At 38.9% G+C, this 25,757-nt stretch overlaps 3 protein-coding genes across 7 annotated transcripts; all 3 read right to left on the bottom strand.

The window, feature by feature from the left end:
• Positions 1–983: 983 nt before the first annotated feature.
• On the bottom strand, positions 984–12,519 carry ndor1 (NADPH dependent diflavin oxidoreductase 1). Of its 2 annotated transcripts, XR_002595913.2 has the most exons (16): positions 12,385–12,519; positions 11,238–11,374; positions 10,066–10,143; positions 9,040–9,137; positions 8,859–8,957; positions 7,371–7,472; positions 7,039–7,242; positions 6,762–6,889; positions 5,267–5,478; positions 4,767–4,874; positions 4,562–4,676; positions 4,318–4,464; positions 4,087–4,205; positions 3,729–3,751; positions 2,810–2,904; positions 2,265–2,410 (listed from the first exon to the last, which is right to left on the bottom strand). XR_002595913.2 is itself a non-coding variant. In XM_022198708.2 (15 exons), the coding sequence occupies exons 2-15, from the start codon at positions 11,370–11,372 to the stop codon at positions 2,266–2,268; spliced, it is 1,785 nt and encodes a 594-aa protein (XP_022054400.2). In that variant the 5' UTR covers positions 11,373–11,374; positions 12,385–12,519; the 3' UTR covers positions 984–2,265. The 2 variants fall into 2 exon arrangements, 1 of the variants encoding a protein (XP_022054400.2); XM_022198708.2 differs by lacking the exon at positions 3,729–3,751 and having other exon boundaries at positions 984–2,410.
• A 3,375-nt stretch (positions 12,520–15,894) lies between these two features.
• Positions 15,895–17,910, bottom strand: LOC110954254 (hydroxycarboxylic acid receptor 3-like). Its single transcript, XM_022198709.2, has one exon. The coding sequence runs from the start codon at positions 17,603–17,605 to the stop codon at positions 16,616–16,618; it is 990 nt and encodes a 329-aa protein (XP_022054401.1). The 5' UTR covers positions 17,606–17,910; the 3' UTR covers positions 15,895–16,615.
• Positions 17,911–18,030: 120 nt separating this feature from the next.
• On the bottom strand, positions 18,031–25,422 carry denr (density-regulated protein). Of its 4 annotated transcripts, none has more exons than XM_022198713.2 (8): positions 25,259–25,422; positions 23,326–23,438; positions 23,201–23,220; positions 22,998–23,082; positions 21,285–21,368; positions 20,311–20,427; positions 20,083–20,222; positions 18,031–18,335 (listed from the first exon to the last, which is right to left on the bottom strand). In XM_022198713.2, the coding sequence occupies exons 2-8, from the start codon at positions 23,426–23,428 to the stop codon at positions 18,291–18,293; spliced, it is 594 nt and encodes a 197-aa protein (XP_022054405.1). In that variant the 5' UTR covers positions 23,429–23,438; positions 25,259–25,422; the 3' UTR covers positions 18,031–18,290. The 4 variants fall into 4 exon arrangements, with proteins under 4 accessions (XP_022054405.1, XP_022054406.1, XP_051794691.1 ...); XM_022198714.2 differs by having other exon boundaries at positions 21,285–21,365; XM_051938731.1 differs by having other exon boundaries at positions 21,285–21,376; positions 23,000–23,082.
• Between the last annotated feature and the right edge of the window lie 335 nt (positions 25,423–25,757).

The following is a 25,757-nucleotide window of genomic DNA, read 5'->3' as shown; positions in this document are numbered from 1 at the left end:
TGTAAGAAAAATGATGATTCTAGATATTACACGCTGCACCTTTCCACAACTGTCTCCAGCGTCAGAGGAGCAGTCATTCTGTAGATTCTCTGACGAACAAATGATGTGGAACTAGGTTGTCTGACATCTTAATACCTGGGTTTACCTGCCCGTGCCGTCAGAACATGCCATCACGCTGCGGCCTTTGTGACGTCACGATGCCATTGCAATGTGCAAGTCCTCTGTGGTTCTCATCAACAGCTGGAAACATAAACAGCTGAATAAATAACAACTACCAACATGGATTCAGCATGTGTGCTGATATAAAATGACACGTGTGGATTCAAGAATCATACCACTAAATCTTTTTTTAAGTATGATTTTAGTACTTATCTGTAATGTAATCAAACATTGAAAATCTGTAAAATAACAATTTCCTTGTGGAAATATAGTTTTTAAAAGTGTAATTTAATGGCCAAATGTTGTAAAAGAACAAAGCATCATTTGAAAAAATAAAATTTTTTAAGGTCAAATACCTGTTCACGATAAACATTTTATGATTTTGCAGATTTTTATGTGTAATTTAATTGTAAAAGTACACTTTATAGTTATTTACCATTTTCTAATCACTAATATGCAATGTAATAAAACACTGAACATTTGAAAATTAACAGTAAATTCAAGCACGTATAAATAATTGAATTAAAAACTATTTAAAAAGTATATTTTTCAGTGCAGCTAAGGTTATAAAGCATATCATTTGTGCAAGAATGTGCATGAACCAACTTTACAATAAATGCAAATATATCTGAGCCAGCCACAAGACTATTTTTTATCACCACTATCTTTTATTGATGCAGAGATATTTAATATAAATAATAATAATCCAGTATGTCACATTTCACGTATGAGACGTCCTGGAAAACATCCAAAACAGGTTGTTCATGTTCTCTTTTCTGTCAGTCTGTAAATGTGATATTTGCAGCATTTTTCTGCATTTGTGGTTTTAGTTTTTTTTTTTTTTTTGGTCTCTGCTTCGGTGACTCTTCGGATATTTTCAGTGAAATTTCCTCCCAGACTTGGTGTTCAGCAGCAGCAGCAGCAGCAGCAGCATCTCCCTGCTCGGTGTGATTGTGCAGCGGAGAAGAAACAGCGATGGTTGGTTGCAGTTTGACCCAGCTGGATGATACTAACACGGATTCATGATCTTGTTTACTCTCCGGGTGCAGCAGCGAGCAGAGAGAACAGACTCGCGCTGTGACTTATGAATGGCAGCAAAACATTTGTGTTTTAGTGCAGACACTAATAAAGTTACCAGGTTACATCGACATATATCACACTAGTTCAAGTTAGACATTAAGATTTTCTGGACCTTTGCTTTAATACATTTTCTCTGACTGGGCCTCTTCTTTCTGAATACAAAAAAACTCCCAAAGACGGAACAGTCCACCAACTTACAGTAATACGCACACACTCTACACGAAGGATTTTTCTTTTCACTGAAGCACAGGTGTTTAATAAACATGTTAAGTGCATATATATTCCCTTCTTTCTTGAATCTGTTTGCTCACGCAAAATGAAATGCGCTGAATATAGATTAAAGATGAATTATATTTAATTTTGATTAATCGAAATTAATCCACAGCAACCCTGTGATTAATCTGATTAAAAAATTGAATCGTTTGACAGCACTAGTTGTTAGTATTAATTATAGTTAATTAGAGTTGTTTTTCCAAATTTTAAAATGACATCATGACTGCAAATCTCCTGTTACAGTCTGCAGTGACTGCACAAGATAAAGAAAACTATTACATGTTGATATATGTAACAAAACAATCCAATCTTTTTTTCCCCCACACAGTTACTGCCAGAACTGTGATACAATTTTCACAAAAGGGGACTCTGCAAAGATGTAAAAACTGAACTTACAATCAGCCACAAACAACTAGTAAAACCCCTTTTGAATTAGCAGGTGTTTAATCACGCTGGGTGTGTAACAGAGGTGGCGATCAGAGCGATCAGTCAGTGGTGTTCAGCAGCGGATAGAAAAAGGTTCTATTCCCAGGAGAAAGCTCCTACGGTGGAAACAAACCTCAAGGCTGGGAGATGCACTTGAAAACTCCAAACGCAAGTAAATGGAGCTTTGAGCTTTGTGGTATTTAGTCACATGTGCTGTTACAAACGGTGAAGAACCCAGGGTTAAATATGCTGATGTTGGCTGAAGAATGGCTCCACAGTCGAAGCGGTCTCATGCAGCCGAAGATGGAATGGGCTGAGACCGCGTGATCAGGACCAGGTCTCACTCTGAAATTGTCCCGTCCTCTCCATAGCCACCAGCATCTGCTCAGCTTCCTCTGCAGACACACCTCCCTCCTGCTGGAACACCTCTTTCAGAGCGTCACACACGCTGGCTGGCATCTCTTTAGCGTTGCTGGATGGAACACAAACAAGGTCGACAGAGTTTGTTTACAGCAGTGTAGGCTGTGGGGGCTTGATATTACATATAAGCACACCAAGTGATGTAAAAAGAAGCATCACAAACAACTTTATGCTATAATGCATCACAGGATGACGGTGACTGTAACTCAACAGTGCAGTGTCTCACACCCACCTCATGAAAAAACACTGCAGTGTTAATCACAGCATCAATGAGGTATATAAGTGAACAAAGACATGTAGTATTTCAACAACTTTTCCAATCCGTACACATACCCTTCATACTGATAAGGTGATATCATGTAGGAAAGGATGGAATCTCAAATTATAACATTATACATTTTGGTTCAAATATGGAGGAAGTTAAAAAGGAGTTTCGGTGGCTTAAACTCACCCAGCAATGTAAAAACAGGCCCTTTTTTTGGAAATCAGGTCCCATAGGAGCTCTGCGTTTTCCCTCACGCGGTGTTGTACGTACACCTTGTCCTCCTGCACAAACACACATGCACTTTAACTTCTAACCACACACTTACAGTGCTGGTTAGAGCAGGCGTCTGTGTAGAGTCACTGCAGAAGATCAGTGTTAGTATTGAATCATGTCATTTGAAGGGAAGATTGAAAGACATCGATGCCACCGTGGCAGCTTGACTGGGTTTGCGTCAAATTGCCTGAGTGTGTCATTAAAATTTACCTAAAGACTTCGATACATATAGTAACACTCAGAATGTCAATGATTCTAGTTGCAAAACTGCAATCACAACAACCAACAATCCCGTTAGGAATTAATGCTAATTAGCAACAGCTAATATAAAAAAAATAAAATGAAAAAAAAAAATCGCTTTTTTGATTTTTAGAAGAAACTAAATTAACAATGACCCTTCTGACTACAATTGTTACACATATAAACTGTAATACTGATCTAAAATAAGAGCAATAACATGTGTTTGTATGTTGTTTAGCCCTACTGTCAGCAGCGTTGATGTTCATTTTTATATGCCAAGACAGTAACGGCTAAAAATGAGCTACTAGCTGAATGTGTTAAATACGGATCTTTCCAAATGCCAAAAGAAAAATATCTGCTTTGTTAGAAGGCTAAATTGTGTATTCTGTCAACCCAGGTCCCAACTACAGATGCAACATATAAGGTTTACTTTACACCTACATATGCAGTGAACTGTTCAGGATACACAGCCCACTAGAACATATTTAGTGGATCTCATATTAACTGAATTCATGATTTATTACGTCCAACCATGTTGTTGAAATAAAGTGAAATTATTGCATTTAATGAATGAATAATTAGTACGTTTTACCTGTACAGTTCAACATGTTCTGGCTTTGGTGTTTCCCAGCAGCATGAATAAAACAGAGACATCAATGCATGCTGGCAGCAGATAAAACAACTAGTGAATGGATTGTGATGCAGTTTGCTAAACACACTGGTCAAACTGTTGATTTGTCCAGTAAGTTGGTTTTTTTAGTGGTTTTCTGTACAACGAACATGACGGCATCCAGCTGCAGTTGCACTCCTTTTTGTTTTCAGTTCTCGTATTACACCAAAGTTAATGTTATTACTGGAACTGCAGCATAGTGTTTGCGTAGTGAGAATCTGTGGTAAAGTCTCTGTCCTCGGCTGTGATCGCTAACACGGGGTTGGACGGTGTTTCTGACCTGGTCTCGAGAGAAGGCAGTGAAAAGGACCAGATGTCCAGCCTTCGTCATGTCCTCCCACTCTGACTTGAAGTAGAAGTCTTTGGTTTCAGAGCGACAGCCAAAGAACAGGACGTTGGCTGAAGAGCAGAGAGATGAGGAAGTTGTCAACACACAAGTCTCATGTCAGGACGGTGATTTGATGCAGAGCGAAGGAATTCATTTAGAGAACAGAGGGCACAAAGATCTCACCAGTTTTTCCCTCAGCAATCCTCTCTTGTAACGCCGACCTAAAGGGTGCGACTCCTGTTCCAGGTCCAACCATTATCACCGGGGTGTCCTTCTCTTTAGGAAACTTCAGACTTCCCTTCTTCACCCACAGAGGCACACACACCTCTCCTGCAACACAATTTCGTAAAACATTTCAACTGTTAAAGTACTGACTTATTAAGACCAAAGCTGTGTTTGAAATCATTCCCAGGATGTGTTTTAATACCCTGTGCAGGGTCCAAAGAGGCTAGCCAAGTGGAGCAGAGGCCTCTTCGTGGTTTATACAACTTGGTTTTGTACTGGACCACAGCTACCAGGATCTGAAGCCTGTTTGGATGAGCCTGTGGAGAAAAATATCCTTTATTATGATCTCTGTATGTGTGATTTTTTTTTACAGAGCAGTTAAATAGTCGGTATGAAGGATGAGCTACCTGGAGAGAGGAGGCGATGGAAAATGAGCGAGGCTGGATCTCAGGGAAAAGATCAAAGAGATAGTCTGCTTTAAGTTCTGCTGTGGTATGGGGGAAATCTGCCAAGACCTGCAGCAGCAAGAGCACAAACACACAAGAAGTATTTATTTATTTAAAGCTTGTATTTAATGTGTAGGATTTGTCTGACTTCTGCATATGGACTAACAGAACACACACAGATGGATGGCGTCTTGTTACCAGATAATTGCAATGAAGAGAGTTTGATTTCGGACATTGCATTCTCTCTCTGTTCCCCCTTTTCTGACTGTATATCCAACTCTATCATCAATAAAGGCATACATGCCAAAAGTAAGAAATTCTAAAGAAAGAAAATCCTAAAAATATTTGCTAATTATTTATGAAGCAAAAATAAAACAAGCTTAGAGTTCGATGCAGTGATTATGCCAGAGTAGATCATGTTTTCCTGCGGTCCAGCCCTGACTCCAACCCTGAGCACTCGCCTCCAGCGCTGTGCGTCGTGGACGGTTGCAGTAGCTGTGCAGCTCGTCCTGTCCCGCTGCTGAGCTGAATTCAGCCAGCTTGTCCCGCTCCAGCTCGTTGGTGGCGAAGGTAGACAGCAGCTCAAAGAAGGAGCGGCGAGGCACAGCGGCGATGTCCAGGAAGCTCTCCACCAGCTGGCCAACACTGCAGGGCTGAGGAAGCCTGGCTGGAACTGAGAGGACAGGTCATTTCATCAAGACGGGTTTTTTTCAGGAGTTGGTGGAGACAATGAGAGTGAATTCATCAGCTGGACACAAACGCTACTCCAAATGTAGCGTTGGCTAAAATTCTAAATCATATTGCTGGCAAACACTTCAGAGCACATTAAAACAGTCCACTGTAACGTCTAATACAGTGACATCTGGCAAACTCAAATGGGTCAGCACAGTACTCACTAATCACACATTTAAGATAAGATAATCCTTTATTACTCCCTACTGTTTCCCATGTTCCAGCAGCATACATCTTACAGTAAAGCAACAATAGCAGCAATAAGCAACAATATAATGATAATCATAATATGTTCAGGAGTGTAGGATGGGAAAGGTGGCTTGCATATTAATATTCACTGACATTTTTTCTGAAGCTGACCTACAATACTCACCTGGTTGTTTTCATTTTAAAATGCCACTTTATAATAATATCATATCAGTGTGAATGCAGCCTAAAGGGACAACTGGATGGATTTTAGCCGTTCAGAGAGTACATCACAGCTTTGGCGTTGTCATGCTGTGGCACTGCTGTTAAATGATCTTATGTATAAATGGCACTTAGAATAAATGCTGCTCTAAACTAAACCTGACACCCAGGTGCTGCAGCATCACGGCAGCGCTACACTACTATGACAATACGCTAAACAGACACATTTCTGCATCCTCAGGCTCATCTCATTTCAGTCTCCTGTACTCCTCTGTCCTCCACCCCGTCACCTAGAAATCAGTCTTGTGTGTGCCATGACAAAGAGCGTCTCATTTTGTTAAATGCTTGTTGCTTTAACTCCTTTCTCCTCACCTTCCCTGCTCAAATCTTGCAATTTGAGCAGGGAAGGTGAGTTGGGACGAGAGGAGAGGAGCTGAGGGAAGGAATGGAGGATGTACAATTAGTGAAAACAGCTGAAGGGATTGTGTCTGGGTTCAGTAAGAGAACACTGCCATCATTAAGTCAGGTTGGAAAATATAACATTTCAGGGTACTGATATTAAAAACTCTCGACTACTAACAAAAACGAAACTATTAAAGTTCTAGTTTTGATTAATTTAGTCATTTTGACCCTAGTTTGTCGCTAAAACACATAATTAGAGGAATCCCAAGGAGCTGAGCGCTTAAAAAATGAATGAATGAATTAGATGTGGGTCACTAATGACCTGAGGTATTTATTAGAGGGTTAATGTCCTCAATAAAATGGTGTCAGATAAAAAAATTGCCCACAGAAACATAGACAGACACACACATATACCTGCAGTGTTGTCTGTGGCCCTGAGAGTGAACCGGGTCTCTGGATCTAACCTCAGCAGCTGACAGAAGAGCTCTACATCCTCTGGTGAGTTACAAGGACGCATCACAACAACATCACCAGCAGCAAACCTGCACAATAATAAGCCAAAGAAGACACATGACTTTCATTTTGTGTTCAAGGAAGAGAAAAAAAAAATATCAGCCTCGGCATCGTTACAGTGAAAAGTGGAAAATGTTGTCATTCTGACATGAGGCTGGAAAAGCTGGAGATTACTGACTCAATGTTGGATCCAGTGATGTCAAACTCAATGTGTCTCACGTCCTGAAAGTGTGACAGCTCCGTGACTCTCTTATTGAACACCATTCTAGCAGGAAAGGGATGGGACTGGGAGGGGATTGTTTGATCCATGGCAATCCTGAGCCTGTCATCCGTCTCCTCTTTCACATCGTCTAAGAAGTGGAACGTGTACGTTGGAGGGAGTCTGCCACACACGAAACACAACAGCCGAACAGGAGCTAGCAGCAGCCTTCTCAAGTACCCAAGCGTAACAAACTTCAATCAAAATGTGCGACCACAGAATGAGATGTGTTGAATTAAGTGGGCCCTCACGGTTCATCCTCTCTCAGTGGGATCACTTCAGCTAAAGACGGGTACAGAGTGAACACTTTCTCCCAAAGTAACGTGAGCCACGGATCAATCACAGCATCCGCCCTGTGCCAAACAAACAGAGTGTGAGGTAAGCCAAACAAATAAAACAAACACCACATAATGCAGCTCTCTACTTAAGATCTGACCTGTAATAGCTGTTGCATAACATTCCAGTTCTCCTACCACATGTACTTTCCCTTCCTGCTGTGCTTATGAAACAACAAATCTTACATGACAACAACTGTGATGCCCTCATTTTGAGACACTGCTTAACTTATGAATTTTTAATCATTCTTAAACTAACATTGATGAAAGTCAACACTTGCATTAACAGTAGCATAACTGCAACTTCAAAAAAGAAAACTGGAGGTAATTAGTGGCTGAAGGCAGCAGAGTGGTGAGTATGATACGAATCTTGATTTTTCTCCCCAGTATTTGTAACTTGCATGTGTTATTTAAAAAAAAATAGATTTTTAATAAAAGTATCTATTTTTATCTGATTTTCCTGTTACTGATGGACAATTAGGATTATTTTCAGAGCAACTAATTGCTTCCTTTGAATATTCCAGCTTTGTTTAAGCAGTTGCAGTCATCGTGTTGATGTAGCTCCATTTATAGGTCATATTCCACCATTTTAAAGTTTCTGTAGAGCAGACTCTTTGACCACAACAGAATAATGCTTTCAAAACCTAGGGCGGTGGTGGAAAACAAGCAACACATACAAAAGTGGGGACCAGCTGCAGTATAAACACAATACTGTGTGAAAATAAACGCAGCATCTGGATCATCTAAAATATTACAAATCAAAAATAAAAGGTATAAAATTCAAATAAATCAGAACAGATTGGCCTTTAACCAAGAAATAAAGAAGTAAAAATATTTCTTTTTGTTTTCACAGCTAATGGCTTCATAGGTAAGAGAAACCCCTGGAAATAAAAGCTGAAATGTTGATCTCTTGTCTCATATTGTCAACAGCAAAAATAAAGGAATTGGCCTCACAGCTCCAACATTTCTGGACTGGATTGTATCTGAAAATGACCGTCTTTAAGGTGGTGTTATTGGGCATGAATCAGCACCAAGGTAATTTCAAGGAAAGGTCGTAATTGGACCAAAAGATGGTGCCACAGTGTGTAAAGTGAGTAAACACAGGCAACGCAGATTATGGCTCGATTACTGAATTTAATCATCACTATGATTACCTGATAACAGAAGTAAGTGAGTAAGTAAGTAGCAGTAGTAATAGCAGTAAGTAAGATTGCTGTACGATGTTTAAAAATGTACAGTAACACTTGTCTTTGCTTCTGCATAATACCTATATTTGATGAGCAAAATTATACTAAAATCCCGCAGAAAACGCAATACAACATATGAAATGACAACGCATCCTCTGTAGCTAATGAACTATAATGATAATGTTCCTCCACTATCTTCAGACGTGTTGTTACTTACCCCAGGTCATGCTGGTCATCTGCCAGCCCCACAGGCAGCAGCATGCTGGCACCCAGCTGCAGGAGGCGCTTATGAAGCTTCTTGGCCACAAAATTGAATCTAAAGCATAAAACAATAATACATTTACAAAAAAACATTTTCAATGAGTGTTGTGAAATCTGTAACTGTAAAAAGGACTGACTTGGGATAGGAGGAGTCCCCCAGGCCCAGGACTGCACAGTCCAACAGACCCAGAGAGCCAGCAGGTAAAGACTTCCTAAAGAGAAACCTCCAGAAGTTCTGTGAGGAAAGAAAAAACATGTCAGACATACACACATGTATGTATGTTTGAATATTTTTTTTCCCCTTTAGAAAAACCTGGCTGGCATGTTAGCTCACCTGCTACTCTAATTTATTAACTAGCCCAGATAAAATCAATGTTCTTCAGTTTAAGACTCATTAACTGGGACCCAAGCTACCATTAACCAACAACATGAATATACCACCAACAATTCAACAAAAAAGCACACATCTTTCCTCCACACCAGTTATAATACTGAAGGGACACGTCACCAAAAACAACAAGTAACTAGCCTAGCCGCGCTAGACAACCCACAGCAACGAATTTAATTCTCTGCCAGGGTGGGTCTAGTTACCCTCCATAAGGCTCGAGGCTGGATTCTCCTAAAACTGGCCGGACCAATCACCATGAAGTGTAGAGTCAGAAGGCGGGCGTAACTAAGTGACGACAGAGGCGCGACGATTCTGACAGAAAGAACCGGCGCACAATAAACAGTTATCTTTCGACTCGGCTTTGGCCACAGCCCTTAAAGATTTGAAGCTAAAGTTCAACTTGAAAGATAAACAAAGGACGGCACTGAAGTGTTTCATTCAGAAGAAAGACGTATTTGGACTTATGCCGACGGGATATGGCAAATCCTTAATATACCAGTTGGCTCCGCTGGTTGGGAAGCTAATGGGACTTAGCCACAATCCGGCGCTCTAGGAACTACGTCAGCCTATTCGTTGCGCTGATTGGTTGTATACCTACCCAATTGCTGCAGAGTGATTTGAAAGACAACCTTTTAGCCCGCCTCCCTCCCTGTCGAGCGGCCCTAGACCCTTGTGTCTTAAGGGCTGGGTCTAGCGCGGCTAGGCTAACAAGTAACTACATCATGCCCTCTTTTGTTATATGATTTTTGTAACACATGTTTATCTGGTTTCTTACCTTCATATTATCAGGAGGGTCTCCTTGACCAGTGGTGGAGCAAACAAAGACAACCAGAGACTCTGAGATCAGGTTGGCCTGTTTGATGAGAGGACACACATGTCAGCGCACTGTGTGGTTCTGTGGTTCATGTCAAGTTCTTTATTATTATTTTTTTTATAAAAGTTGCTAACCACTCTCTGTACTAGTTCTTTTTCACAGCTGTTCAGCCATTTTTGTAGCAGTTAGTCTGTCATCCAGCATGTCAGCAAAATGCATCTCAGGACAAACTCTGGTACCAGAACACAGGCAGCACTGTGATGTGCAATGATATTATGGTCTTTTAAGTATCTTTGTTATTTTCACATTTGTTTAAACACTAACAAAGATCCCACTACAATAAAAGAAGGCCACTCTTTTCTCCAGCTCACAGGACACAGTACCAGTCAAAAGTTTGGACACACCTTCTCATTCCAGGAGACTACCTCATGAAGCTGACAGAGAAAACCAAGAGTGTGCAAAACTGTCATCAAAGCAAAAAGGGGGGCTACTTTGAAGAATCTAAAATATAAAACATATTCTGATTTGTTTAACAGTGTTTTTATTAACTACATAATTCCATGTGTGTTCTTTCATAGTTTAGATGTCTTCGATATTAATCAACAATGTAGGAAATAATTAAAATAAATCACATAATTATCTGCACAAAATGAAGCAAAAGCAATTCCAGTAGTGCCATAAAAAATTGCATATTCACCAGACATACTTGTGTGGAATAGCTGCAGATATGGAAATACAAAAGCATCAATCAACTTTGGGCTGGAAACCAGTCTGTGACTGAAAAACTTGGTAAAACCACCACAATGTTCCATACAATTACAAATAAACTCACTGGGGACAAAGGGCAGTACTCAGCATTGCATGTCCCAATTTTCACTTTATTATATCATCTTTGGATTCTTCCATTTGATGTAACATAATGTGGCAGTTTTTAAAATAGTACATAAAATGTGCAGGACTGATTATAAACCCAGGAAACACCAGGACTTTGGTAGTGACTGACTAAGAGAACAGTTCAGGAATGTGGAAGAGCTACACTCCCCTCTGCTGTGTGAAGACTTTTGACAAACTGAACTGGCTGTAGAAGCAAATTTTTTTTAAAAACAACTAAAACACAGTAATTCCACACTTACCACATTGTAGCTATCCAAAGGCAACACTTGAACTTGCATCCGCCTTCTCTGCGCCTGCCGCATGATCCTCTGTGCCGTGTCCTGGGCTGTACCCGTCTGGCTCCCATACAGGACGAGCAGAGAAGGACTTGACATGACTGAAAGAAACACAATCACAATATGCACCATTGTTTCAGAAGAACACAGGATTGGAATAGTCAATCAAAAGAATAAATAAACATCTTAGAGCCACAAAACACAGCCAGCTACTCGAAGAACTATGAAAAATACAATTACCGCTCTTTTATGAATCTACTGAGGCCATTACTCCTATTGGAATAGCACAATTAATTATTTGATAATAATTAATTTTAAACAGTTATCTTTATGGGTCATTCACTTTCATCATTTGTCTTCTGCAGACAAAATTGCCAGAAGTACATGAAAATTCATATACAGTATATTGAGCTTTTTTCTGTGACCATAAATTGATTAAAATTTGGAATGGTTGCTCAAGTTATGTTTTCTAAATTGGAAATAAAACCGAAGAAAGTTACTAAATAGCATACGATACATAGACTCAACACATTCATGTGAAAGTGTTTCTTTAGTTTCTTTCTTAGGGTGGCAGGCTCTGGTTCAAAGGCGCATTAGGTGACTGGTGGGACAACCCTGTGATTCTCGTATGATTTTCATGCATTTTCTTTTTTGAAAAAACATCTACATCACTGTAAGTGTGTTGCATATGATCTCTTCACTGTGTGATAGAATAAAGTTTGATTTCAGACAACGCACTGTCTGGTTTTAATCGGCTCATTTCTAACACATAACTACTATTTCACTGTGGCTTATCTGTGTTTTCGTCTGAAATGTATTTTTCTCAGGGCACAACGGCCTTGACCTTTGTCATACACATTTCATTAACTTGTACAATAATTACTATAATCAACAAAATGTAATAGGCAAACTCTTACTTTCACTTGGTCTTCTGAATGTGCAACTTTAGCTACTTAAGTTGCCATCATCTGTCATGAACTGTGTCATTGTGCGGCTAGCTGCTAGGAGCTGCTAACCGACTAAATATATATCCAAATATTTTTGCTCGTATGTATTTTTCTCGTGTATGAATGGCACAAATCACCAAAAAACAAAGGACCTAGCAACTTACCGCAGCTGTCTTGGTCAACAACAGCCTTTAACGTTAATAAATGTGACTAATTTCTCCACTAAGAGATGCTAACAGCTCCTCATTCTGACCACCACCGTTACACTTTACGGCAGAACCGATACTCGCTGTGATTGGTTCCTGTGCTGATGAGAGGCATTCAAAGACGCAGAAAAAAAATCGAAAATTCCGAATCTATTGAAAAATGCGTTCACGGACAAACTAATCAGAAAACAATTTCTACACACGTGGACAAAATTGTTGGTACCCCTCAGTTAAAGAAGGAAAAACCCACAATTCTCACTGAAATCACTTGAAACTCACAAAAGTAACAATAAATAAAAATTTATTGAAAATTAAATAATCAAAAACAGCCATCACTTTTGAATTGTTGATTAACATAATTATTTAAAAAAACAAACTAATGAAACAGGCCTGGACAAAAATGATGGTACCTCTATAAAAGATTGAAAACTATTTGACCAGAGTGACATGATTAACTCAGGTGTGTCATTTAATTGACATCACAGGTGTTTCCAAACTCATAATCAGTCAGTCTGCCTATTTAAAGGGAGACAAGTAGTCACCCTGCTGTTTGGTGAAAAGGTGTGTACCACACTGAACATGGACAACAGAAAGCGAAGGAGAGAATTGTCCCAGGACATCCGAAAAAAAATTATAGACAAACATCTTAAAGGTAAAGGCTATAAGACCGTCTCTAAACAGCTTGAAGTTCCTGTGACAACAGTGGCTCATATTATTCAGAAGTTCAAGACCCATGGGACAGTAGCCAACCTCCCTGGACGTGGCCGCAAGAGGAAAATTGATGACAAATTGAAGAGACGGATCGTTCGAATTGTATCCAAAGAGCCCAGAGCAACCTCCAAAGAAATTAAAGGTGAACTCCAAGGCCAAGGTACATCAGTGTCAGATCGCACCATTCGTCGTTGTTTGAGCCAAAGTGGACTTCATGGGAGACGACCAAGGAGGACACCACTGCTGAAAAAAACTCATAAAAAAGCCAGACTGGAATTTGCAAAAATGCATGTTGACAAGCCACAAAGCTTCTGGGAGAATGTCCTTTGGACAGATGAGACCAAACTGGAGCTTTTTGGTAAGGCACATCAACTCTATGTTCATAGACTCAAAAACCAAGCATACGAAGAAAAGAACACTGTCCCTACGGTGAAACATGGAGGAGGCTCAGTAATGTTTTGGGGCTGCTTTGCTGCATCTGGCACAGGGTGTCTTGAAAGTGTGCAAGGTACGATGAAATCTGAAGACTATCAAGGCATTCTGGAGAGAAATGTGCTGCCTAGTGTCAGAAAGCTTGGTCTCAGTCGCAGGTCATGGGTCTTCCAACAGGACAACGATCCAAAACACACAGCCAAAAACAGCCAAGAATGGCTGAGAGAAAAGCGTTGGACAATTCTAAAGTGGCCTTCTATGAGCCCAGATCTGAATCCCATTGAACATATGTGGAAGGAGCTGAAACATGCCATTTGGAGAAGACACCCATCAAACCTGAAACAACTGGAGCTGTTTGCTCATGAGGAGTGGGCCAAAATACCTGTTGACAGCTGCAGAACGCTCATTGACAAATACAGAAATCGTTTAATTGCAGTGATTGCCTCAAAAGGTTGTGCAACAAAATATTAAGTTATGGGTACCATCATTTTTGTCCAGCCCTATTTCATTAGTTTGTTTTTTTTAAATAATTATGTTAATCAACAATTCAAAAGTGATGGCTGATTTTGATTATTTAATTTTCAATAAATTTTTATTTATTGTTACTTTTGTGAGTTTCAAGTGATTTCAGTGAGAATTGTGGGTTTTTCCTTCTTTAACTGAGGGGTACCAACAATTTTGTCCACGTGTGTATATCGAAGAGTAACGCATTGAGCAAGCACTGCAGCCCACTACGCACTACTTGCACTTAATTTTAAAAAATCAAGTTTATTTCTATAGCACATTTTAAACAGCTTGTGTTGATCAAGGTGCTGTACATGTTATAGGTGTAAAAAAAAAAAAAAAAAACGATCAGAAGACAGGATGAAACTTCAAATACTATGAAAAACAAGACAAGGACTTTTAAAGAAATTCCTAAAATAAAATATTAAGAGCACTAGAGCAACCAAAAATCACGAGATTTATGGTAAAAAAATATAATTTAGGGGGTCCATTTGATTGAAAGAGGAAGGCTGTTCCAAAGTTTTGCAGCTACTACAAGGGCACAATGTCCCCTGACCAGCTCTTGCTGATGGAACAGTTAGCAGTGGCTGTTCTGAGGATATAAGATGTTTAGAGGTAGAGCAGGGGCAGAGAAGTTCTCAAATGTATCTAATGCCAACCCATACATGGCTTTATAAACAAATAACTTCAAAATGGATTCTGAATTGAACATACAGTGGGTACGGAAAGTTTTCAGACCCCTTGAAATTTTTCACTCTCTATGTCATTGCAGCCATTTGCCAAAATTAAAAAAGTTCATTTTATTTCTCAATGTACACTCAGCACCCCATCTTGACAGAAAAAAACAGAAATGTAGAATTTTTTGCAAATTTATTAAAAAAGAAAAACTGAAATATCACATGGTCATAAGTATTCAGACTCTTTGCAGCAACATTCATATTTAACTCACATGCTGTCCATTTCTTCTGATTCTCCTCGAGATGGTTTTGCTTCTTTATTGGAGTCCAGCTAAACCGAAGTTCCCCTTTAAGCTCAAAGCCCTGTGCTTTGGAGATTGTTTTGGACACTCCCTCCCGTAATAGTCTGATAAACAGACAAGATCAGAATATATGGGCGTGGTCCACTATTATTCTACCACACCTCCAGCATGACAGTGGGGTTCTCATTATTTTGTTTTGAGGTAATTTTGTTAAAATTGAAAGTTTCAGAAACAACATGGCGACTGGGCAAACAAGCTGTGAGGAATGTGTCATTTCTAATCACTGCTCATGTTGTTATTTCATGCTCTGAAATGTGTTTTCACTCCAGTCAGACACTTCCGTTCTGCTGTTTCTGATACATCTGTGTCACTGACTGCATGCGGCGCTTTGTGAATACGTTTATTTGAGAGCAGGACTCAGTCAAAGTACACAAGATTCAGCTGCATCTTTACACACTGTTGCTGTGTTTCGGCTGCTTGTGTGCATCAGTGTTTCTAGAGGAGAACGTGGCATCATCTCTCAAACACAGAGTATCATGAAAAAGAAGCTGCTCTCTGAATCAACGAAAATCCTCAATACCTCATTTCAAATTGCCTGATCCCATGTTCATTTTATTATGACTTTAGTAGAATGATTTGCTTTTCCATGTGGAACTGTGTGAATCTCTATTGCATGTGATGTACCTGTATTGACAGTGATGTACAGTAAATAAATTTTAAAGTATCTTACTGTACATATTACAGCATTACTGCTTAAATTACAAAATGTTCTTAGAGCAAAGCCTCTTTTCCACAACGTAAAAATTTTATTAAATGCATTTTTATTAACTGAAAAGCAAAAATTATTTTCAAAGATTTTCTCAGTTTTATTAGATTTCAAAAAGAATCCACATGTTGACTTAACATTTTATATATATCATGAATTGCATTGTTTTGTACCATATTTTTATCCAGTCATTTGATTGATGTACTGATTTATTAAACACGGGAAAATGGAAATATTTTAAGTGTTTTAACTGTTATTCTACAGATCTTCCCTCTGTTGTTAAATTACATAAAGTAGAATCACAGAAAAAAATCATTGCTTACATGTCGACTGTAAAAAACAAAAATGGCTAAATGTTACATATTGTCCACATTTTGACAACTTTTTTTTTACAGATAGTAATTTGTTCTTTTACAATGTATGACTGCATTCAAACAAGCTCATATTATCTATATTGAAAGATATACTGCCGATGTTTCTATAGTTTTGAACATTAATTTCCATTGTTTTTTCAGGGATAGGTCCCCTGGGTACCGATGTCACATGCATTTGTTGATCTATATTTGGAAACAACTCAGAATGCAGAAAGCCTGTTATTCTTTGCAAAAAAGACATTTCAAACGTAAAGAAAAAAAGAACAAATTGGTGCATTAAAGTTTACCAGAATGCAGAAAATTTGCCAAGCTCAACAATTCCACACCTTTTGCTTAAAGTCTCCCTAAATGTTCAAATTACATCTTAACTTGCAGAATATATTCACAAACTCAATTTAAAAGGAAGCAAACCAGCACCTGGCTTTATATCCTTCTACCATCGACAGTGGAAATGTTATCGGCTAAATCTGCTGGATCCTTCTTGTCATCGCTCCTTCTCAGCAGTTTATTCAGGACCTTGTTGAAGGTGCCGCTGAAGGCAGGACTGGAGAAATAATACACCACAGGGTTGAGGACGCTGTTGAAGTAGGTGAAACACACCGATGTGTAGAAGGCCAGGTTGGCCTCTTTGAAGTAGCTACACTCGTCGTACCACACCTTGAGGATCCACACTGCAATACGCGATATCGTGCTGGGGAAGAAACAGGTGATGAAGATCACAGCCACAGCCAAGATGAACTGAACGGCCCGTTTGATTTTCCCCTTCTTGTCCACGGTCCTGATCCTCAGCTGCCATGTGATTCTGATGGTGCAAAAGGCCACGATAGTGGTGGGCAGGAAAAACTGGACCACATAGAAAGTGTTGTGCCAGGTGGAGAGTGGGCTGAAGCCCATGCAGATGTTGAAACTCTCACACTGCGTCCGGTTGCTGTTGAAGAAGAAGTGCTCATCAGCGAGGAGGTACCCGGTGGCGAGAAAGATCAGAAACCACAGGCCGAGCGAGACCCAGAGAGCATAGCCGAGGCCCATCCGGTTGATGCGGTTCATCGGGTGGACGATCTTGAAGTAGCGGTCGACAGCCACAGCCGTGAGAAAGAAGATCCCCGCAGCACGGTTGGCTGCCAGCAGAAAGAGCAGGATGCGACACGGGACGTCGCCGTAGAGCCAATGTTTGCCCCGTCTGTAGTAGTCGGCTCTGAAAGGGAGGCAGAACAGCACGATGGAGTCGGCCACGGCCAGGTGGGTGAGGTACACGGCGTTGGGCTTCCACGTGTCCATGTGGAAGATAAACATCCACAGAGCCACAAAGTTCCCCATCAGGCCGAACATGAACTCCAGGATCAGAATCGGAGGCAAAACCCGGTCCAGGATGGGCGATTCAAAGGCGCAGCAAACCGTGTCTGTGAGATTCATCCTTTGCCTCGGCAAACACCAAGCTGCTGCTGCTTTATATACCCAAAGACATGCTGCACCTTGGTGACTTCTGTGGAAAGATAATCGTGTTTGTGCTCACACAAATGGTTCAAAGACAAACACACGAACTCACAAGTGGAGTGAGCATCTGTGGGCTGTTATCTGCAGGGAGGTGATATTGACCCAAAGGAGCTTGGAAACTGTAAACCTTATCTGGCCAGGGAGTGCAGCATCATTATGAAACTAATATGCAGGAGAGAAGGTTCACTCATGGGTATTGTGTGAAAAACAAGTAACCTGTGGCCATCTTCAAGACTTCGATAAAACACAGCAAATCGTAGCCCTGAAAAGAATTCATTTTTAATGTTTTCACACACTCATGGAAACAAAAAAAAAAACTGGAAATGACGATGGGAGCGTACAGGTGAAGGAGACTGAAATTTATTAGCCTACAGTTTTGCTTGAGTGAAGAACATTTGGGAAGGATTCACGTCATACCACACCTTTGGCAAACGAGAGAAAGCAGCTATTATTAACTAAAAAAAATTCGCCAAGTGAGTGGCCAAGTCCGCAGCTTTGTATGTACAGTAAATAAAATAGGTATAAAATGACTTAATGTGTACATTTGGCCAGGTTGTCGCTGTTACAGGTCACATCCATGTCAGTAAAAGTGCATATTTGGTCTTCACTTCTTGACTTCACCCAGATCATCGATGCTGTCGTCATCCACCTGCAACACAGAGGGGCAGGAGTCAGTACTGCTGCGGGATTTCAGAGCCCATTATTTAAACAGGAACAAACAAACCAAGATTTGTCGTACCTTTTTCACATTTAAAATATAAAGCTGGACAGATTCTTTTTTTTGCTGCCATTAAATGCATTAAAAAACACACTTAAGAATCATAAACAAGTATCGTGAATGTATCAAAATCTTGACATATCTATAGGATTTAGCCACTGAAAACACTCCCGCTAGAGCTACAACGATTTACCAAGTTTCTGTCAATTATTAATCAGCAACTACTTTTTAAATTGACCAATAAGTTGAGCATTATTTTGTTGACAAAAAGGGCTCATTTCTTCTATTTCAGCTTCTAAAATTGGAACTCTATACTCCTATATGACAGTAAACTAATTGATTTTGGGTTGTGGACAAAACAAGAAATTTAAGGAAACAACTGATATTTTTCACCCATTTTCTGACATTTTATAGACGATTAATTATTAATTAATTTGGGATAATAAACAACAGCTTAATTGGCAATGGACAGTTAGTTGCAATCCTATTGAAATATAATTGGAAACACAATCAAACTAGGGATGAATAATACGGGGAAAAAAATTTGAACAGATATGAGATACAAGTCATTTTTTCCCCACCAAAACACACACAAAAGTGATGATATGATTTTTGCTGCAGTCTGTTCCAAACAAGCGCGTTCCTTTACTTGTGGAGAATCATTTGCAGGCTGCAGCATCACAATACTTAACTTTTAATAATAATATTTTGTGCCAATTGCAGCTACTGTGAATTGGATCCTGCTCTTAGTCATTTCACAATTTTAATATTTTGTAAACTGATTGTTCAGCCTCAAAAAAAAATCTGATAATTAACAGAAAATAGTACAGGACAACATTTCAAATAGGTCATATGTGCATATTATAAATGTAATGCCAGCATGCATAGTTGTACAAACAGGAACTACACTGTGAAAAATTAACATTCTGTAATAGTTTTTAATTCATTAAAAGTACTGTCATTTATTAGATTTTCCCACATCCTTAAAGTCCAGATAATATCTAGTAAAATCCTGAAAAAAAAAAAAATTACTTCAAAAAAAATGTCATCTTTACAAAGATGTGTTCTTTTATATAAGGCCATAAAAATACTTAATTTTAAATTTGTACGAAAATCTGCCAAAAATATCATCATTGTACAGATATTTGCTGTTCTGTTAAAGAAAAATTGTGTAAATTGAGAGTTGAAAAAGTAAGGGTGTGTGACCATGAAAGGACAATTTTAATGTATTTAACTTAATGGACAAATTGAAAATGTTGCCAATACCATTTTCACGGGTTTTTACAGTTGTTGAATGCTGCAATATTCCGGTGTGTTTAAATGTATTTTGCCACATATATATATATATATATATATATATATATATATATATATATATATGTATGTATGTGTGTATGTGTGTGTATATATACATAGACAGAATATATAGAGAGAGACATTTTTTACAGTGTACCAGCATTTTTCCTCTCCTCAAACTAACTATTATTTTTCTTATTTTTAAATCAGTGTTTAGACAAATCCAAAGTCCACAAATTCCCCATTATAAGGCAGAGCTGAACCCTGATAGGAAAATGAAGTTAATGGCATTCATGAGGGTTACAAGTATGCAACTAATTACAGAGAAATCACACTAGCCAAGCAAACCCTTTCAAGTTTTTTACAACAACAGACGGCTCACCTCAGGCCACTTCTCTTGAATGACGTCGATTATGTCGTCTGTAAAATCTCCCTGAATGATTATTTCATCCTCGGCTGTAACTGAGGCACCACAAGAGAATTTCTGGGCAAAGAATCGCTGAGCCTCTTTAAGGTCGATGTCTGCAACAGTCCACACAGGATTCACAATGAGGATGAAGCATTAAAAGAATGAGAAGTAAACAGGGCAGAGTAGAATAAAATCTCTTACCGAACGTCGCCAGGCCACACACCCGTGTGACGTATTTCTTCTTGGCTCTTGGGATTTTTGCTATTGTGACTTTCTGAGGCACAGTCTTCTTTTTCTGTTTGATCTGGCCTCTTCCACCTTAAATCACAAGAAAGCAGAAGAAGTCTATCAAATGCCCAACATGTATATGCATATATTAATGTATATATGAAGCTCAAAATGATCGTTGAGAATTTTGACAAGTACATGTAGAGACTTGTGTGAAAAAAGGTAAAACTAATTTCCTGTGCACATGAATCATGCTAAGTGTCACGCATAGTCACTCCCCAGAGATACATTCTGAGCCAGTAGTAACAGACGACAGTAAATCATCTTTAGAGCGCTCATAGCTGCCTACTTGTCCGACATGTTTCCAGTCTATAAATGTGCTTGATCACTTTGAACTGTTTAATTGTTCCAAAGTTCAAGACACAAAGTCTTAACAGCATTTGTTTTTTACGTCTTGAACTATTGGAACAGTCTGCCTGAGGATCTGAGAGCAGCTCAAAGTGTTATTATCTTTATAAACGGCAAGTTAAAGCCTCCCTCTACAGTCTGACTTGTGATTGGAATCTTTCATGGCTCTAACTTACTTCATTATATTCAGGTTTTAATATTGTGCTAATAATATTTTGTTTGTCTATAATAAATGCCCACATTCTATAGTGCTGTGACTTCTGCCACAATTTTTGTAAGATTTCAGCTGCTGGACTTGTTTATAATGTGCATTAGGCTCAAGTTGTTTCAGCTCCCATTTAAACTGTCTCACTACTACCACTCTCAACTGCACTGACTGTCTGACAAAGTAGCTGCTCAGTGAGTCTCCTCCTCCGTTGCAGTTATCAGCAGTAAGCACTGATCTCACTGAAGATTGACAAGGCAGAGAAATCATCAGTCTTATTTCTTTGATGCACAGAAAAAAAAAAAAGACAACAGATTGTGCATGATTGTTCCACCTCTCTTCTGCTTCTTCTTCTCCTCCTCCTCGCCTGCAGGGGGAGCATCTCCAGTGCCGGGTTCCTGCTTGGGTGCATTTGCTGCTGGACCAGTGGGACACAAATAAAATGGGAAGACATTAAAACCAAGCGAGCAACAATATTCATCAACTTTCAGATGACTACTATAAGTGCAACCTGTGACGGATGTGTTTAGTAACAAGTTAGGCAACATCAGTACACACGTTTAGAGAAAATCCTCTGGCTTCTTCTGACATGATATTCTATTTTCAGTACGAGTTGATCCCATTTAAAAACAATTTCTCAAATACACCGTAGTCAGGGTTGTGCAGTCAAAGCCTTTACACCGGCAAAACTAAACTCAAAGATCATGATCACAAATAAAAGTACAGCATGGAGCTCTACTTTTATTCATCATATCTAATTTCTTCACTAACTTTTTCAGAATCGGAGAAAAATATTTTACAGCTTTCAGTGCACATATACAAACTACCGCAGCAACTAATTCTTATTTTATTACTCGCTGAGGAGGCGGAGCCTTGACAGAGTTATGTGACGATTGGCATTGGTTTGTCCGACTGTTTGTGCGCAATATTACTCAAAAACGGACGGATGTATTTGGATGAAATTTTCAGGCAAAGTCAGAAATGACACAAGGACCAACCAATTAGATTTTGGCAGTGATGTGGCTTATAGGGTGGATCTACGGATTTGCTAAAGATTTTGGTATCATTGCAAGACAGCAGCACAGCATCACTGTAGCTATGACAACAAGAGAACACTACGTCAGCTGCTTGTTGATGATCAGGATTGCGATCCAACTACAAATCGATCGCAGTGGACCACATTTCATCCGTCAGAAATTATACGACTGAGCAGCCTTGGCGGAGTACTGCCAAGTGCTTTTTTTGTTGTTAATTAATCTGTCTTTCATTTTCTCAATTGAGCTATTAGCTTAAACATTATACTTATATTTTCTTGTTTTGTCCACAACCCAAAGATATTAAGTTTATGGTCAGAGAAGAGGAGAAAAAACCAGAAAATATTCACAATGAAGCAGCTGCAATCAGTGAATTTAGACTTTTCTTAAAAATGCATTAAAAAAAACTACATTATATTTATAGTTAATAACTAAGTGATTGATAGTTGTCAGTATAATACATGCAGCTTTTTTTTTGAGTCTGTTTACTTCACCATTTTCTCCTGTAATTTGTATAAAGTATGTAAAACTGTGAAAAGAGCAAAAACACTCAGAAACTGCTTGGAGTTCACAGGATTTTTACAGAGCAAGTAATCCTCCCTGTTTGAGGATTCATCCATTATTACTAGTAGCATCTGCTTCCAATGAGGTTGAAGATGTATGTTGGTCTAAGACTTGGGCATCACCTTTATAAATAACGGTCCGAATTAAATTAAATGCATTAGGCTGGTATCTGTACCTTTACTGTCAGAGGGGGAAGAACTCTGACTGACTGGAAGGAATCCAGCAACTTAAACAGAACTCTACATAGGATTTTTTTTTACTAAAGGTGAATCAGCATGCTTAGTTTTCTCCTTTCTGGACCACATTCACAACAGCAAATATCAACATTTTAAGCCGTTAAACCCCATCGAACTGCAAGCTGCTCTGTCGCTACAAACTCAAGCTATGCAGTCAAACATTGTTCAAAATGAAGCTGAAGATAAATTCAGAAAATCTCAAATGATGCTCACCAACAGTCATCCTGGCAAACACATCTGGAAAGTTCTTCTCGAGCCACTGCCTACATTTGGCCGGCTCGGGCATGTACTCACAGTACTGCAAACACAACAGTGGAGATTCCTTTAGAGCTCAGCAAAGAAAGTATCTCTGACAGGATATGTATAGTAAAGTGGGTCACCCAACAGAATATATGATCTGTCTGATGAAAACTCACCTCAGTAGGCAGAGAGCACACTGCAGAGACAAAAATACAAATCGCATCTGTCACATTTCTAAAAGCACCAACAAATTCTTTAAGATGCTAAACTGAGCAAAATGCATTTTGTATACATACTGTACCTCCACAATAAAGTACTTTCAGTGGGTACTTTGAATCGGGGTCGGCTGTCCCTTGCTCTGATCTGCTATCCGAAGACCCAGATTCCATCTCAGTAGTAGCCATCACAAATTATCTGGATAAAAGACAAATACAGGAACAGAAGAATTAAACACATGGGTCACAAAAAACAACCCACATATTTAAAAAAATCATTATATGTAATTTACCACAATCCAGCATAGCATCTTTGAATGTTTTTGGTCTAATAACAATAATCTTGATTGACTGATTAGCTGCTTGATCTAGAAAACGTTCATCAGGGTTTTCCAAATCTAGCCTCCATTGTCTTGTCAACAACCCCAAAATATTTAGTTTATAGTCATAGAGAAGGAAAGACAACAAAAAAGATTCAAATGTAAGAAGAGCAATGACAGAATTAATACTTTTTATATTCAAAAAACAGCAAAAAAAACTCAAACTAATTAATCAACCATCTAAACAGTTGATTCATTGTGTAGTTGACAACCAATTTGATTATTTGATTAATCACTGCAGCTCCAGTAAACTGAAGATTATTTTGAGTGGTAGATTAATACACATGTACTGTTTAAGTGAGGCTATATCAGAATAAACACAAAACCTTTTGGCATCTTAGTGTCTTTTCATGGACTTAATGGAAAATAAATCACCATTTCTACTATTTAAATTAGAAGTGTGTACATAATTACACAGAAATTAAAACCTTGTCATTGTTTAATAACCTTACTTTAATCAAAAAGCTGGAATCAGACAACTGGAACTTTTTCTCTTCTGGAAAACGCACCAAAAGACTCCAACCTACTGCCGATACAAATAGTTGACCTTTAATACAATAATTGGCAACGGATTGAGTAACTGATTTATGGTTGCAGCTCTATTAAACAACACTCCAAAAACTGAAAGTATTCAGTTTTTTAGTTGTGTGACAGAGAAGAGCATGAGATTTTACCATGAAAAACCACAAACATTTAACACTTTTTTAAAAAAATAAAACGATAAAAAAAACAATAACTTCATTGTTTAATTGTTCTTTCATTTGACTAGTAATCAATTAGTCAACTAACTGCTGCAGCTGTCATTCCACATGCAACTGTTCATAATTAGACTTTATCAATATCAAGTGCTGAAACACAGTGAAGTAAAAATGCAAATGAGGAGCAAATATTTTAGTGGGTGAGCTTTTTAAAGAAGAAAGATTTGGTGAAAAGTTGTAGAAAATACACTTTGTCCAACAACAATAATGTGTAGCACATAAAGCAAGGGAATAAAATTATAAACCTGACTAGAAAGTCATGTCAAAAACCTCAGTGTTCCAGTCCTCATCAGAACTTACATGCCAGTGATAAATGTATTCCTGATCAGATACCAGTGCAGCATGAATGACCAAGGCTTCTCCCAGCATTTCATCATGCTAGCTTGTCCTGCTAACACTCAGCCTTCACTGCTAGCACAAATCAGATACACGAGCAGCACACAGTCGGCATCATAAAACAGACTTGTGTGAACTGAAATAGGTCACAAGTGAGTCTCACATAGGTTATTTTAGAGCAGAGGCAACACACAAGTGCCAACAACTAGCTTTAGCTCGCTAACACATGCGGCTCTTTTACATTGGCTGCGCTATTAAACACGCCGGCTAGCTCCAATACTCGTTCTAATAAAATCATTTAAGAGTCAGGATTATCTCTGAGGTTGTTCCAGTGGAGGCAAAAAGGGGAAAGATCATAATGAAACAGATATTAATGAATCCTTGAATTTCATTGATCAGGTAACGTTGACTCACCCAGCTGTCACCGTGAGCACCTCCGGTTAGTGGTATTAGCTTAGCAGGCTAGCTAAGCTAACGCACCGCTAACTGGGCAGAATCTGCTTCTAAATACGGAATAAAGACACAAGAAATGTCGAGTTACCTACCCCGCACACTAAACTCTAAAACTGCTGCCTGCTCAGGAAAGCCGGTCGCATTATTAGCGCTACTTTGACTTTTAGAAAATCATTCTTATTGATTGAGGTGTAGTTGGCGTACTTTGAGCACGCCTAGTAGCGCTTCTTGTTTGAGTTGTTGAAGTGGCTAAAGTCCTGCAGCGCTCCCTGCCGCTGAGGAGGAGCAACACTTTTAAAGCCGTATTCAGGTAATTTTCCAGCTGGGAGATGAAACTATTCAAAAAAAATTAAAATAAATATCTCATAAAACCTCGGTAATTTTCTATAATTAAATTAGAGTTCTTAGGGTTAATTTTACATGAAATAACATGATCTTCACTGTAGTTAACATTAGACAATCCACTTCAGTAATTATCACCATTTACAATATTAAAAACTATATTGTAAAATAACATGCAAATGCATTTTTGACAGATGGCCAGTGCTTATAGATATTATATACTGATGGAAATATATTAATTAAACAAAC

Source organism: Acanthochromis polyacanthus, chromosome 18 (assembly GCF_021347895.1).
Source record: "Acanthochromis polyacanthus isolate Apoly-LR-REF ecotype Palm Island chromosome 18, KAUST_Apoly_ChrSc, whole genome shotgun sequence".
Lineage (NCBI taxonomy): Eukaryota > Metazoa > Chordata > Actinopteri > Pomacentridae > Acanthochromis > Acanthochromis polyacanthus.
The sequence above is the reverse complement of the archived record's forward strand: the minus strand, read 5'-3'. Positions and strand labels throughout refer to the sequence as shown.